Raw genomic sequence first — 16,333 nt, forward strand, 5'->3', positions numbered from 1 at the left:
CTACAATCATTTTAGCTCAGTTTATGGACCATGCTGGATCATTAATGTCTTTGTTTTTGGTCCAAATGTTGATTTTCAACCCATCATACCTCATTTGAATTTTTCTACTTAATTTGGGTATTTACTCTCACTGAAATGTTCTTCATGACATGCTTTGGACAGCAGAAAGCAGATGTAGACTTGCAAAATGATGAAGTTGTAACAGATTGGAAGTAGTGAAGAAACAAAATCTACATCACCATTTCCTATGTTGTGGAAGCATCAGAGAGCAAGCAAGCATAATTTTAAATTACCACCTGGGCCTCCAGATAATGTCCTGCAGCCATGACATCAAGAGGATTAGGCTGGTTTCACATTTCTGGTATTTTGCCGGAAGCCGGATCGGTCACAAATGTAGTATAGTTACATTAATTTACAATGGAAGTGCGACAACATGCGGACACAGGCTTCATACACAACCACATGTGTCAGCATGGTGTCGCACTTCCATTGTAAATGAATGTAACTGTACTGCAATTGTGCCGGATCAGGCTTCTGGCAAATTACTGGAGATGTGAAACCAGCCTTAACAATTGTTTTACAGCGGTGGTCAGTAACTTCACCATCACTGATCAGTGGCTCACAGTGGACCATATTTTGTATGACAGATTAAATTTTCATCTTCACCATCAGTAAATACATCTCTACTGTAGGATGTAAGCTCTTAAGTCAGCTGGATCCTGCATCTCTTTCTTTCTTGTTCTTTCTTTCTTTCTTTCTTTCTTAGTTTCTCTCTCTCTATATCACTTGTATGTTGTACCGTGCTGAGCTGCCGCCTCACCACCGCGCAAGCTCCTGCCTCACGACCACGCAGAGCTGCCACCTCACCATCATGTGAAGTTGCCGCCTCACCACCGTGCAGAGCTGCCGCCTCACCACTGTACGGAGCTTCCTCCTTACCATCGTGCAGAGCTGCCACCCAACCTACACCCCACCTACTGTCTCATCCCCAAAAATCCTATAGAATGTAAGCCTACACTAGTCTGTCTATTTTAAGTTGTATATGTATTCGGCATGTAACCCCTTCTCATGTACAGCACCATGGAATCAATGGGGCTCTATAAAAAAATATTAATAATAAAAATTAATAAAATAAAATGTTATGGCCTGTGTGGTTTTCTCTCTCGCATGTAAAGTGCAAGCACTTATGATCAGCAACCCACTCTAATGTAGAGTGTAAGCTCTTTTGGTTAGCAATGTTCTCTCTCCTGTAGCATGAAAGCTCTTATGAGCAGTGGTATCCACTCTATTTTTCTCTCTCTTTACCTCTCTCTTTTCCCCCATATGTAGTTTACGAACAATTACAAGCTTTCCAGTATTGAAATTTATTCAAATTTATTCATCACAACTTTTTTTGATAAATTCTTTGTAGTAAGTGAATTTGAGTTTCAAAAGATCCTCTTATCTCTAATTAGAAGTGAACATCACCTCCTAATCTCAAGTTAACTTATCTCAAAGGGTTGGTGAGAAATATAAATGATAAATTAACACAATTAAAATGTAAACAATAATTAATGTCTGTAATGGACGCCACATCTGCATTCCAGATGATGAGCAAATCATCGATATATTGACCATACAAAACAATATCTGACATCATGGAATTGTCCATGCTGTGCAATTCTCTACATTCCCACTAAGCCATGCAGATATGGGTGATCAAAGAGAGGAATGTAGCTTCTATGAAGGTTCCAGATAGTTAAAGATAAAATTTAGAGCCAAAATAGAAAATATTATATTTCAATAAAAAGTTGATAGACAGCAAAGGAAAATCATGGAGATCAAATATATAGTCACTGCATGTGTGCAACAAAACTATTAAAAGAAACTAGAGCCAAATCATGCAGAATAGTATTATTGTATAGAATTAACTAACATCAACTGAGATCCATTTGCACTGCCTTGAAAAAGTATTCATACCATTTTAACGTTTCCGCATTTTTCATGCTATACCCTGAAATTTAAATGTATTTCATTTGGATTTTATGTAATATACAAACACTGAGCATCAAGTATTTGTGAAGTGTAATTGATACATAGTTTTCTAATTTTTTATTATTTTTTTTTTAAAAATTGAGAATTGTGACCTCAATAAATTGGGAAAATTGTGACCTCATGATTCTTCTGATGATGCCGGATCCTTCATATTCTCAGAAAAACCTCAGACTAAATTACACACAGGGGGACTCAATTTACTAATAATGTAAATTCTGGAGGTACCTTGTCAGTCAAGCTTTTATTTAGAGGCAGCAAGAGATTTTCAGTCACTTACCTCGTCATTTCTCAGATTATTCCCTTCTGCAGAAGATACAATGTATCATGTTATCCAAAGAAATAACCAAAGAAGAACTAAAGAATGTGACTTTATATAGATCAGCTTAATATACAAAATCAAGTGACCGGATGTTGAGATTGTATCTGATTAGTCAGAGAAATGTTCGCAGTTGTCTTTCTGTGCAGTCACATGCGGTCGGGAAGAGATATTACAATGAATGACATATCTGATGTTACTTGGCATTTAATCATAGTTATATGTCTCATTATGACCGGTAAGGTAAGGTTCCTTCTGTGGTGTGCAGATCTGGCTTGTATCCTGCTCAGCATATAGATCCTCAGTCTTCAATTACCTTTATTGTATCATAAGTAAGAATTTGTGTCTGGGGTACAAGGACCATTATCTGCTATAGAAGGCCGATATAGTGGATCAATTTTATTGATTTGTTGTAATAATAAAAATGCACAGCGGAAACATCTATTAATGAGAATAATGGTCCATTATGCACATTTTTTTCCAATGGCAAAACCAACATAATTCATTGTACAGAAGGAGCCAAATACTGGCTGTGATGGTGGAATATGGGGGGTTGTGTATCATGTTGTGTCGGTTTGTATTTTAGGCATGGTTCACTGTCCATTATTTGAATTCCTTGTGTGTACATTGTATTGTCTGTAGGTAATCATCCCCTGTGATGTTTCTGTCCCTAGGTCTGGGAGAGGTAGGCCTGGGATCCACCTAAACTCTGTGCTCACCTTGGGGATTGTCATTCTGGGTGAGACTTACAAGAGAGAAGAAGCAAGATTGAACCTCTGAGGGTGAAGCTGAGGCTGTGACCAGCACCCCAGAGAGACTGTGACAAACCCCAATTTCCCTGGATTAGGACTGCTGGACGAGTGTGACTGATCCCTGGGACATTTATGCACTTACTGGACTATATTTGTGTTTCTGGACTATTTTTACCCTCTGTAGGGTGGATTATGTTATAGACCGTTTGATTTGCTTGTAATAAATATTCTTGTATTTTTCACCCTTCTCCCGCTCTTTTGATTGTGTAATATCAGAGAAGGACCCCGTCACACTACTAGAAACACATGGGCATCTACCAATCAACACCACCTTCTGCGTCCTCTACAGACCATCCAAGGAGAAATATCCACCAACCTTGGTTTATTTTATAATGGAAAGCAAATGTTTGACATAGAGTTAACTACAATTTCAGAATGGAAAAAAAAGGTTAAATAAAAGTTATTAATATGAAATACACACAATTAAGAAGAGAATAAAATGTGAGTAAATTCTGTGTGGTATAAAGCTCAAGATCATATCTGTGAAAGAGAGAAAAATGATGTAAAAAATTCAAGATATTGAGGGTAAAGGAGTTGGGTTTTGTAAGTCCATATGTACGTGAGAACTTTCTAGTCTTTTAAAGATTTTCTGACTCTATTAATTAATATTTTTTTTTGTCTTGTCAGGATTTTTTTCCTTATTTCTGCCAGTATGGAGAAATACATTGTGCTGAATTCAGTCTGTGCAGTGTCTCATCTCATATACTACAAATGGACAGTATTTGTTGGTAATATCCATACTTATTGGAATATTACAGACAACACTTGGAAATGTATTTTGTATTTGTCTGCCTTGAAAAGAATTTCTAATATGGCATCGAAACAAACAAAAATATCCTAGTGTGAGGGACGTGTTCTGTTTAATTATCAAACTATTTTTTACATTTCCTTTCTTGCTCTACTTTATAACTTACCTACATATCTCCACATGGGTCTATATAGTGGCAGCAGGCTCGGGCTATTCACACAACCTCCTTGTAAAGCAATATAAAGCAACCTTCCGAAACCCAATATTACTATTTCTGTATGTGGCTCTACCATTACGCCCCAGCAGCACGCCCGTTGTCTTGGGGTTATATTTGACTCTGATCTTTCCTTCACTCCCCACATTCGTTCACTTGCTTGTTCTTGTCAATTCCACCTCAAAAACATTCGAGATTTTGACCTTTTCTTACCCTTGACTCTGCAAAAACTTTTACAGTCGCTCTCATTCATTCTCGCCTGGATTATTGTAATTCTTTATTAATTAGTCTCCCTGCTACTAAACTCTCCCCTCTCCAATCCATTCTCCAATCCATTCTGAATGCCGCAGCCAGGATCATTTTCCTCTGCAACCGCTTCACTTATACCTCTGCTCTTTGCCAGTCATTGCACTGGTTGCCTATCCGCTACAGAATCCAACATAAACTTATCACTCTCACTCACAAAGCTCTCCACGGTTCCGCACCCCCCTACATCTCCACCCTCATCTCTGTCTATCACCCCACCCATGCCCTCCACTCTGCTAATGACCTAAGACTGACATCCTCAACAATTCGAACCTCTCACTCCCGTCTTCAAGATTTCTCACGAGCTGCGCCTATGCTCTGGAACAAATTACAAGAGCAATCCGATTAATTCCCAACATCCACACCTTTAAGTGGGCCCTAAAAATGCAATTCTGTAGACTAGCCTATCACTTCACTGCCCTGATCTAATCTAGACCCTTTCTGCCCTTCATAACAAAAAATCTACTTCCAATTCTTGTCCCCTGTACCTGTATAAATTCTGGCCAATTATGGGTTCATGCAGCTGGTTTTGAATACCCTATTAAATCGATGCCTGGACCATTTATAACAAGCTTTTCTCCCCCCCATTCACCTTTTGTGCCTCCCCTATTTCCTCATAGACTGTAAGCTTGAGAGCAGGGCCCTCACTCCTCCTGGTATCTTAATTTTGTTTTTTTTGTATTGTTTCAAATTGTCTGTACATGTCCCCTCTGAATTGTAAAGTGCTGCGAAATATGTTGGTACTTTATAAATACAACATTATAATCTAATACAGGTGAGAGCCGGTTAGTCATCAGTTGTTGATTCACCATATTTACTATTTCTTCTTGAGTCTTACAAGTTAAATCATGTAACAAATAGGTCATCTTTGTAGACAATAATCTGGAAAAACAACACCTCTCACCCAACCTTCGCACATCACTCTCATGTTGCTCCATTCCTCTTACATTCTTTCCTTTCTTTGTCTGCAGTACACAGTTGTCTCCAGTTGCTCCCTAGTTATGTAGTTCTTTGGTAGTGGTAGGATGGGGGCTGCTTTATCGTCAATATCTGGACTTCCCTTGCCTTTTCCTTCATTAGAGCTTGGACGTTGATGACGGTAACTTTTTTGGGCAGCTTTAGTGCTCTGAACTATTATCTGAGCCCTTTCATCATTGCATAGAGCAGGACTCCCCAACTTGTAGCTCAGGAGCCACATGGGACTTGTGAGCCCAAGATGTATGAACAAAAATGAAGAGAAGATCTCCACGTGGTGACTTATAAGAGTAGCCCCTCACAGAATAGAAAATATGGATGAGCATATACTTACTGGATTATGAGGGAGAGAAATAAAAATAGAAGAATAAAGATAGAATGATACTGTTAGAGGGAAACTTGAAGAATACCAAATCAGATTAAAGTTGGAACAATTGGATGTCATTACTCTACCTATATAGGCACTAGATCTCAGTGCACTTTCTGTGGGGAATGTTTTTGCTGTCATCATACCTATAATGGTTTACTATGAGTGTCACTTCTCTGGGGTTACTTGTCTGAATATGGCACACTACCATGTCTCAAATGAAAATGTGGCTCTCGATGTAAGAAAAGTTGATGACAGCTGGTGTATGGACTTATCTAAGTGTCCAATGAAATACCTGCTCTTCCAGGAAAGTCATGTGCCACTCCGAAAGCATATCTGGAGTCAGTACAGATATCTGCTGTATGATCTTCCACCATTGTACAGAAGCAGCAAGTGACTTCTCTGCATACTGTGCTGAACATGAGGACAGGAGAAGTTTTAATCTTCCAAGGTAACCACCATATCACTTTATGGCATCTTTTCCATAGTCATAATGTAACCCTGTACATGTTGGATAATTTTTCCTTCTAGCTTCAGGTTTTGTCATCTAACTGACTTTATTAATAACAGTTGATAACAATTAACTACTCAGTCACAAATAGAGATGGTTGAGTTCAGTTCGTGTTCGTCAATTTTACCAATGTTTGCTGAACAGGGTGACAAACATATCCAAACACCATTGAATTCAATGGGAGAAAAAACGTATGTGCTATTAAGTTTAGGGGGGCTGGTGTTAATAAGAAGTAGGGGGCTGCAAAAAAAGAAAATAACTTCTTCTTGGTCCGATCATTAGCTCTCATGCGTATTCACTGCTTCCCCAATCCACAGTCATTCCCAGCATACATCTTGTGATTGTAATAAAGTTGCTTCATCAGGGAAAGAGAATTCATCATAAATTGAAATGTTTATCACTGTATTATGGGAATGGCTTGTTGTACTGATGTATTTGTAGGTTAAGGAAGTTGCTCTGGTGGGGACCTGACGAAGCTCATTGTGTAGCGAAACAGCTGTCATCTGATGGATTTTATCATTTAAGAAATAAAGAATATTTTCTAAGATTGATGAGCACCACTTGAATTGTCTTTGTTTATAGGGTAATAAAGGACATTACACTCTCGGAGAATAAACTCTCAATTAATTAAATTTCCAGGTAAAGTTCATGTGAATAGAAGAATTGAAAATTAGCTTAACTCATTTATTTTTATTAATTATCACATCATTCAGAACATAATGTAGAATGGATATTACATTAAAACATATTTGGAATTTTTACATTGTCAGGTTACAAAGTCGACTTTAACATTTATTATGACTTTTTATTGTTGACTTGTATATATTATAATATTTTTATAATTGCAACTTATTTATATATTTGATACATTTGCTCAAGATATTATTTTTGACATTTATGAAATACATTTCCGGTTACAGAGATATAAGATTATATCTGGTAGAACATTATAACACGAGAGCAAAAAAGCATGTAACATATATGGTTAATGTCATATTCTCATGGTGCAGGATACGTCTGACCTCGGGACCAACATCTGCACTGGAATTTGGGGTCCCCCGTCCTGTAAATAATGTATAAATGTCTGAGATGATATTAGCTCTAGAAGAAACACAACTATAAACAGAATGTTATATCCATAATTATATTAGTTATCATATATTTATATACCAGTATAGATATATATATATATATATATATATATATATATATATACATATATATATATCTATATATATAATTGCCTTATTCTGTCTGTCTGTCTGTCTGTCTGTCTGTCTATCCGTCTGTCTATCTGTCTGTCTGTCATGCTCCAAAATTGTGTCCTTACGGTGACACAAAGCTGATTGGCCGCTGGGCTCGCCATGGTCCCGCCCCCCCACACCGATTGGCCGCTCGCCCAGGCTGCGCCCCCACACGGATTGGCCAGCCGCTCGCCCAGGCTCCGCCCCCCCCACAGATTGGCCTCTCGCCCCGGCACCCTGCAGGCATTGGCAATTCGGCCACGCCCCGCCCCGCCCCCCTCACGCAATGCACGCTAGCTCTGGCCCCTCCCTCCCCCCGCGCATTCCCCGAACTGACACGGCTGTCACCGAGGTGAGTACTGTACTTCCCCCCCCCCCGCACATTCCCCGAACTGACACGGCTGTCACCGAGGTGAGTACTGTACTCCCCCCCCACCCTCACCCCCCCCCCCCGGCCTCCGCTCGCACGGGAGTGGTGTGGATACGTTGGTAACCATGCTCGCATGGTTACAAGCGCATCAAGGTCCTGCTGCTGCAGCGGAAGAAAACATACACACACATCAGATCACACTCACTCTCACACACACCTCACACACACCTCACACACACCTCACATCGCATTCACATACTTACAGCATCCGGCGATATCGCTTGCTTCTCGGCCTCGATACTGTGCTGTTGTGACCTTCCAGGACCTGACGGAGGATCACATGGCCAGAGGCATGTGGTATCTCCGGATGTTGTGAGTGTGAGCGCGTATGTGCGATATCGTCAGTGTCTGTGTGTGTGAGTGGATGCGATCGGGTGTGTGTGAGTGGATGCGATCGGGTGTGTGTGAGTGGATGCGATCGGGGGTGTGTGAGTGGATGCGATCGGGGGTGTGTGAGTGGATGCGATCGGGTGTGTGTGAGTGGATGCGATCGGGGGTGTGTGAGTGGATGCGATCGGGTGTGTGTGAGTGGATGCGATCGGGGATGTGTGAGTGGATGCGATCGGGGGTGTGTGAGTGGATGCGATCGGGTGTGTGTGAGTGGATGCGATCGGGGGTGTGTGAGTGGATGCGATCGGGGGTGTGTGAGTGGATGCGATCGGGGGTGTGTGAGTGGATGCGATCGGGGGTGTGTGAGTGGATGCGATCGGGTGTGTGTGAGTGGATGCGATCGGGTGTGTGTGAGTGGATGCGATCGGGTGTGTGTGAGTGGATGCGATCGGGTGTGTGTGAGTGGATGCGATCGGGTGTGTGAGTGTCGGCAGAGGAGCACGGCGTGCTGGAGGAGGCTGGGAGCAGAGAGGCTGATCATGGGGAAGGCTGGGAGGGGGAGGCTGATGCTGGGGGAGACTGGGAGGGGAAGGCTGATGCTGAAGGAGGCTGGGAGGGGGAGGCTGGGAGGAAGGAGGCTGGGAGGAGAGAGGCTGATCCTGGGGAAGGCTGGGAAGGGGAGGCTGATGCTGAGGGAGGCTGGAAGGAGAGAGGCTGATGCTGGGGGAGGCTGGAAGGAGAGAGGCTGAGGCTGGGAGGAGAGAGGCTGATGCTGGGGAAGGCTGATGCTGAGGGAGGCTGGGAGGGGAAAGCTGATGCTGGGGAAGGCTGGGAGGACGGAGGCTGGGAGGAGAGAGGCTGATCCTGGGGAAGGCTGGGAGAGGGAGGCTGATGCTGGGGGAGGCTGGAAGGAGAGAGGCTGATGCTGGGGGAGGCTGGAAGAAGAGAGGCTGATGCTGGGGGAGGCTGATGCTGGGGGAGGCTGGGAAGAGAGAGGCTGATGCTGGGGAAGGCTGGGAGGAGAGAGGCTGATGCTGGGGACAGAGAGGAGAGGCTGATGCTGGGAGGAGAGAGGCTGATGCTGGGATGAGAGAGGCTGATGCTGGGAGGAGAGAGGCTGATGCTGGGGGAGGCTGGGAGGGGGAAGCTGATGCTGGGGGAGGCTGGGAGGAGGGAGGCTGATGCTGGTGGAGGCTGATGCTTGGGGAGGCTGATGCTGGGGGAGGCTGGAAGGAGAGAGGCTAATGCTGGTGGAGGCTGATGCTTGGGGAGGCTGATGCTGGGGGAGACTGGGAGGGGAAGGCTGATGCTGAGGGAGGCTGGGAGGGGGAGGCTGGGAGGAAGGAGGCTGGGAGGAGAGAGGCTGATCCTGGAGAAGGCTGGGAACGGGAGGCTGATGCTGAGGGAGGCTGGAAGGAGAGAGGCTGATGCTGGGGGAGGCTGGAAGGAGAGAGGCTGATGCTGGTGGAGGCTGATGCTTGGGGAGGCTGATGCTGGGGGAGACTTGGAGCGGAAGGTTGATGCTGAGGGAGGCTGGGAGGGGGAGGCTGGGAGGAAGGAGGCTGGGAGGAGAGAGGCTGATCCTGGGGAAGGCTGGGAAGGGGAGGCTGATGCTGAGGGAGGCTGGAAGGAGAGAGGCTGATGCTGGGGGAGGCTGGAAGGAGAGAGGCTGAGGCTGGGAGGAGAGAGGCTGATGCTGGGGAAGGCTGATGCTGAGGGAGGCTGGGAGGGGAAAGCTGATGCTGGGGAAGGCTGGGAGGACGGAGGCTGGGAGGAGAGAGGCTGATCCTGGGGAAGGCTGGGAGAGGGAGGCTGATGCTGGAGGAGGCTGGAAGGAGAGAGGCTGATGCTGGCGGAGGCTGATGCTGGGGGAGGCTGGAAGGAGAGAGGCTGATGCTGGTGGAGGCTGATGCTTGGGGAGGCTGGGAGAGGGAGGCTGATGCTGAGGGAGGCTGGGAGGAGGGAGGCTGGGAGAGGTAGGCTGAGAGAAGAGAGGCTGATGCACACACACACACACACACGCGCGCACTGCACAACACACCACACACCACACACACACACACACTGGGAACCACAAACAACTGCCCTACACAGACACCCACACACACAGACAACGCTGCACACACACAACACCCAACACACAAACACCGCGGCACACACAAATATACGCACATACCGCACAACACACACATTGCACAAAACATACCTCCCCCCAAAACACACCACACACACACAAACCGCGCAACACACACACAACGCTACAGACACACAGCGCTCCACAAACAACGCAACACACGCAACACACATACAACACCGCTCTCACCCCCCGTCACACCCAGACAACACCCAGAACATGTACAGCGCCTACACAAACACTTGGTAACTACACACAACAACATCTATATATATATATATATATATATATATATATATATATAACAAAAATCATACATGAACTACACAATACGTAAATTCTAGAATACCCGATGCGTAGAATCGGGCCACCTTCTAGTATATATATATATATATATATATATATATATACACACAAATATGGGGTGTGTGACTTTGGCATTTAGTGCAGTGAATCTTCCCAGGTGACATGATTATGGGATGTCACTCGCCATCGCGGCCATATTGCTTCTCCTGAGAGGATCAGTCACTGTTTGATCTTCAGAAGAGGCCGGGATTTATCCAATATCCTGTAATACTATGTGACCGCAGTGCAAAGAATAAGTCATCACAGGATCACATTATCTAGCGAAATCTAAAATAAAGGAATACAATAAATAATTAAAATTTTAAATAATAAATTAAAATTTCCCTTTTTTCCTTTTTAAAAATTGTGACGTTAAAAACTAATCATAACAGACATTGTCACATCTGTTATCTCCGTCAAGAACATTAGGTTTTCATTTTTTGAGTTTTTTGTTTTTTCCTCTTCTTCTTCAAAAACCCAGAACTTTTTATTTTTCCATCAATTTAACTTATTTTTGTGGATTAAGGGGCACTTTGCACACTGCGACATCGCAGGTGCGATGTCGGTGGGGTCAAATTGAAAATGACGCACTTCCGGCATCGCATGCGACATCGCAGTGTGTAAAGGCTGGATGATACGATTAACGAGCGCAAAAGCGTCGTAATCGTATCATCGGTACAGCGTCGGCGTAATCCATAATTACGCTGACGCAATGGTCCGATGTTGTTCCTCGCTCCTGCGGCAGCACACATCGCTGTGTGTGAAGTCGCAGGAGCGAGGAACGTCTCCTACCGGCCTCACTGCGGCTTCCGTAGGATATGCGGAAGGAAGGAGGTGGGCAGGATGTTTACATCCTGCTCATCTCCGCCCCTCCGCTCTGATTGGCCGCCTGCCGTGTGACGTCGCAGTGACGCCGCACGACCCGCCCCCTTAACAAGGAGGCGGGTCGCCGGCCACAGGGACGTCGCACGGCAGGTGAGTGTGTGTGTGAAGCTGGCGTAGCGATAACTTTCGCTACGCCAGCTATCACCACATATCGCTGCTGCGACGGGGGCGGGCACTATCGCACTCGGCATCGCAGCATCGGCCTGCAATGTCGTAGTGTGCAAAGCCCGCCTAAGGGTTTTCATATTTTGTTGAAGGAGTTTTACTTTTGGCCGACAACATTAATTGTAGCATTTAATGTAAAGGAAAAAAATGTAAGTGGTGTAAAATAAATAATATTCAATATTTTTTATGGTATTTTTATTTTTTTTTTTTGCAGTGATCGATAAATAGTAAAAAATGACCTGAAATCAGGATACTGCAGATCAGATCAATTACATCGGTAGAAAATTTAGTGTGAACCTTGTATTTTGTGCTTTAGGCTGAAAATTTGATTGACCATTTTGGCGTAAATTGGACATTTCGATCACTTATTGCATTTTTAGAAAAATAAGAGGAACAATTTCACGAGGATCTATAAAGGGTCACAGAGGAAACACCGGGCAACGCTGGACTTAAAAGCTGAACTGAAGGCAGAGGAAGAATTTATAAAACACATGGATCCATAATAAGAAATAATACCATATCTGGAGCGACGTCAGTGACCTCCGGCTGCCCACTACTTCTCAAGGACTGAGGGGGAAACGTTTCTCTGCGATTATTTAATACTTTATTTAGAGATCGGATAAAATGTAAAATTGTTCTCATTAAGAGAAGGGAACACCAAGAGCAATAGGGTATTATCCGCCGGAGAATAATCCAGGGGAGGAGTAAGAGAATTGCTTATCTATTGGGGTTGTCTAACCTACAACTGAGCAGGCAAAGTATGACATCTGCTGCAGATTGCTCTGGTAGGGAAATCCACCATGGAAACCACATAGTAGAAGGATAGGAGTAGTAGTTTCCACTGCTGGAAATAGAATCAAGAAATCCAGAGACTGTATTCAGGATCGGATCAAGAGAACCTGATGAAGAAGATGTTTAAGCATCGAAACACGTAGAAAATAAACTGCGTTGTCCAATTCTGAATACAGTCTCTGGATTTCTTGATTCTATTACCTGCAGAGCAGACTAAAGGTACCGTCACACATAACGAGATCGCTAGCGAGATCGCTGCTGAGTCATCGTTTGGTGACGCAGTAGCGATCCCGTTAGCGATCTCATTATGTGTGACATCTAGCAGCGATCAGGCCCCTGCTGTGAGATCGCTAGTCGTTGCAGAATGGTCCAGGCCATTTTCTTCAAAGGTGATGTCCTGCTGGGCAGGACACATCGCTGTGTTTGACACTGTGTGACAGGGTCCCAGTGACTGCTGAGATCGTTATAAAGTCGCTACTGTGACCTGTATTGTTCCTGCATCGCTGGTAAGATCTGACTGTGTGACATCTCACCTGCGACCTCCCAGCGACTTACCAGCGATCCTTATCAGGTCACATCGTTTTCGGGATCGCTGGTAAGTCGTTGTGTGTGACTGGGCCTTAATACTTCTATCCTCCTACCATTTCATTGTTTTCATTAACCACTTTACAACTTTGCATTTACTGGTACGTCTAATGTTGCATCCTTGACTTTGATGCAGGCTCAAAAATGGTATCAGATCAGGGGTAAAAATAAAGGCATCCCAGCCCCAAATTCTGAAAAGTGAAAATGATACTGTTCTTGGATTTTTTTTTTTTTTTTTTTGGGGGGGGCATAAAATTCTATATTTACTTCACCAATTAAATAATAATTTATACATGTTTGGTATCTCTGATCTTGTACTAACTTGGGGAATCATAACCTGATTAGTTTTATTATATAGTAAACATGGTAAATATTAATAAAGAAAACATTTGTGGAATTGCACTTTTTTTCACAAGAATTTTTTCCCTCATTTTCCAGTACACTATATGGTAAAATGAAGGATGTCATTCAAAAGTACAACTCATCTCTCAAAAAACAAGCTCTCAAATGGCCATATTGATGGAAAAATAAAAAAGTGATGGCTCTATGAAGAAGGGGAGAGAAAAAACAAGTGTAAAAGAGGGAAAAGGCAGGACCGTGAAGGGGTTAAATTAAAGTAAATTACAGGAAATGTGACACTAACCCCATCCACGGCAGATTGATCCACTCATCTCTAATCACCATAGATGTAATGTCAGGGGGAATCGCACTGCCGGGTAATAATACAGTAAAAACTAAACCCAAAGAAATATGGAGGAATTACAGATTTTTTTTTAACCATTTCACTTCACTTAAGATTTTTTTTCACCTGTTTTTCAGCACATTATGTGGTAAAATGAAGAACGACTTTAAAAATGAGAAAGTATCCTGCAAAAAACAATCCCGCATTAGGTTGTGAGGATGTAAAATAAAATGTTCTGGTTCATGAATGAGAGGAGGAAGGAAAGTGAAAAAATAAAAAATAGCCAAGACTCCAAGGGGTTAATAGGTGTCACATATAGAAGATAACAGGGATATATATTACACATCAGTAGTGCAAGAATTTCCTGTATCTTCTCTGCACAGGTCATTAGGATGTTCTCTTAAGGCTCTTTCTACCCTGGCGGGGATGGATCTGAAGAAACCTTGTCGGAAACCCGGTCCCATAAATACATAAATGATCGGATTCATGCAGCTGTTAACACAAGCCAGGGCGACAATAATAATGTATAGAATATGGAGTAGAGGGGAAGGTATATAATAATCCCAGGATATTAGTGGCCAGATGTAATATGGAAACCAGCAGATGAAGAAACACGATATAACAGCGGTGATGATCCTGGAGGATCTCTGAGATCTCTGGGATCTCTTACTTTTTCTAATCTTGTAGAAAATGGTGACATAAGAGGTGACGATGATGAGAAAAGGGATCACACACATTGTAACGAATCTGATCAGCTGCATGGTGTGATATAACTCTGGGTTAAAAAGAGTTAATTTAATATCATATACACACCATTCATATTCCTCACCTACATGGTATATATACACGTAATACAGTACACCGGCTACAATGAGGCTCAGCCCCCAGATGATTGCTGCAGAGATTCTCACCACATTACAGGTTCTATGAGCTTTGGCCCAGAATGGCCACATGACGGACACCCAGCGGTCAATACTCATGGCCGTCAGGAGGAGAACACTGGAGGTCATGTTTATATTAAACAGGAACATGTTTGCTCTGCAATTTGCAATTATTGAGAAATGGCCGTATGAGAAGAAAGAGTAATATACAGCCCACTCATAAATTCTCAGAGGCAGAGACGCACAGCACAGGAAGTCCGCGATGGCCAGGTGGAGGAACCACACGGCACTGACTGTGTCCTTCATCCTGAATCCGGCAATCCAGATGACTAATCCATTACCGATAATCCCGAGAGCAAAAACAATGCTGTATAATGTAATTGACGTCTTGGGTAAAATGTTTTTGTAATAATAAAAGTAGTAACCGTCAGATGACCTGAGGAGACAGGATAGGGTAGACATTAGGAAAGATAACAATTTATGTTTTCATAAATGTCTGGCTTGTCGGGGTGGCCTCATCCGGGAAGAGGAGTGGTAGAAGAGGAGATGCCCCCGGGCCGGTCTCTAGTAACTGCTCAGTGCTGCACGTCCTCCAGGTGCCTCAGCCGCACTTTACCGTCATCACAATCCCTTATGGTCTGATCACAATCTGTAATGTGCGGCTGTGCTGTGACCGCAAACGTGATACAAGGTACCACGACGCTGAAGCAGCCGGCGGCCCTGACCCTGCCCCAGCGGAGCTACACCTTTATATTACAGCTACGCAGTAATTATGGACAGAGGACCAGGAGCAACTAATATATATATATATATACTTTATCAACATGAAGAAAAAAACTGACAAGGAATTATAAATGATTAAAGAAATGCACATAGGCTACAAAAAACCCATTGAAGGGACGCCCATAATAACCCGAATCCTCAATGAACCAGTAAAGACTTACATATAAAATATTAGATGTAGAGAATGCTAATTGCAATGGCGATTCAGTATGAAAACGACAATAAGATACAATTCAGCCACAATCTACTGAGATGTTATAATAAAGGAGGGAATGTAAAACACTTGTATGGAAAGAAGTTACTGTAATAATAAAGTGTCTGAATACAGTATAACCTCACAGATCAGAATATTATCATCAGTATGTACAAGCAGCCATAAAGGTGATAGGTATAAAGTGTGGTAACACATGGATTAGGAGAGAATCACTAAATATTTGGATGAAAAAATGCACAAGTAGCAAAATGGTATCAGCTTCCATCTACTGGAATTGCAGATATGGATGAGGCAGCAACAAAATTTTCATAGAAATAGTGGAGCAATAAATAGAAGAGATAGAAGAACAAGTGCAACAAAATGTAAAGCAATAAATGAATAAAGTCTAGAAGAGTTTGGCCGCACTATGGAAGAAAGACACGTGGGTGGCAACACACCAAACCAAAGGCAGAAAAAGTGTGAGCCAGAACCTGGAGGAAATAATGGGGAGGAGAATCATCCCACATAGGTCGCCACCTGCAGTGCGGCTTTATGAAGAGTAAGAAGAAGGCTGTGGTCAGAGAACGCTTTCTATATGTAC

General features: G+C 43.3%; 1 protein-coding gene across 2 annotated transcripts in view; it reads right to left on the reverse strand.

Annotated features, from left to right (window-relative positions):
• The window catches only part of LOC142256011 (formyl peptide receptor 2-like), a 114,240-nt gene that overhangs the window by 63,505 nt on the left and 34,402 nt on the right, over positions 1 to 16,333 (reverse strand). Inside the window, exon 4 of one of the 2 annotated variants that reach the window (XM_075327497.1) lies at positions 13,713 to 15,192. The exons of the other annotated variant lie outside the window; for it this stretch is intronic. Within the exon in view, the coding sequence (XP_075183612.1) occupies positions 14,214 to 15,192 (979 nt within the window). The 3' untranslated portion in view covers positions 13,713 to 14,213. Of the gene's footprint in view, positions 1 to 13,712; positions 15,193 to 16,333 lie in introns of those variants that run through there. 2 annotated transcript variants of the gene reach the window in all.

Source organism: Anomaloglossus baeobatrachus, chromosome 11 (genome assembly GCF_048569485.1).
Source record: "Anomaloglossus baeobatrachus isolate aAnoBae1 chromosome 11, aAnoBae1.hap1, whole genome shotgun sequence".
Taxonomy (NCBI): domain Eukaryota; kingdom Metazoa; phylum Chordata; class Amphibia; order Anura; family Aromobatidae; genus Anomaloglossus; species Anomaloglossus baeobatrachus.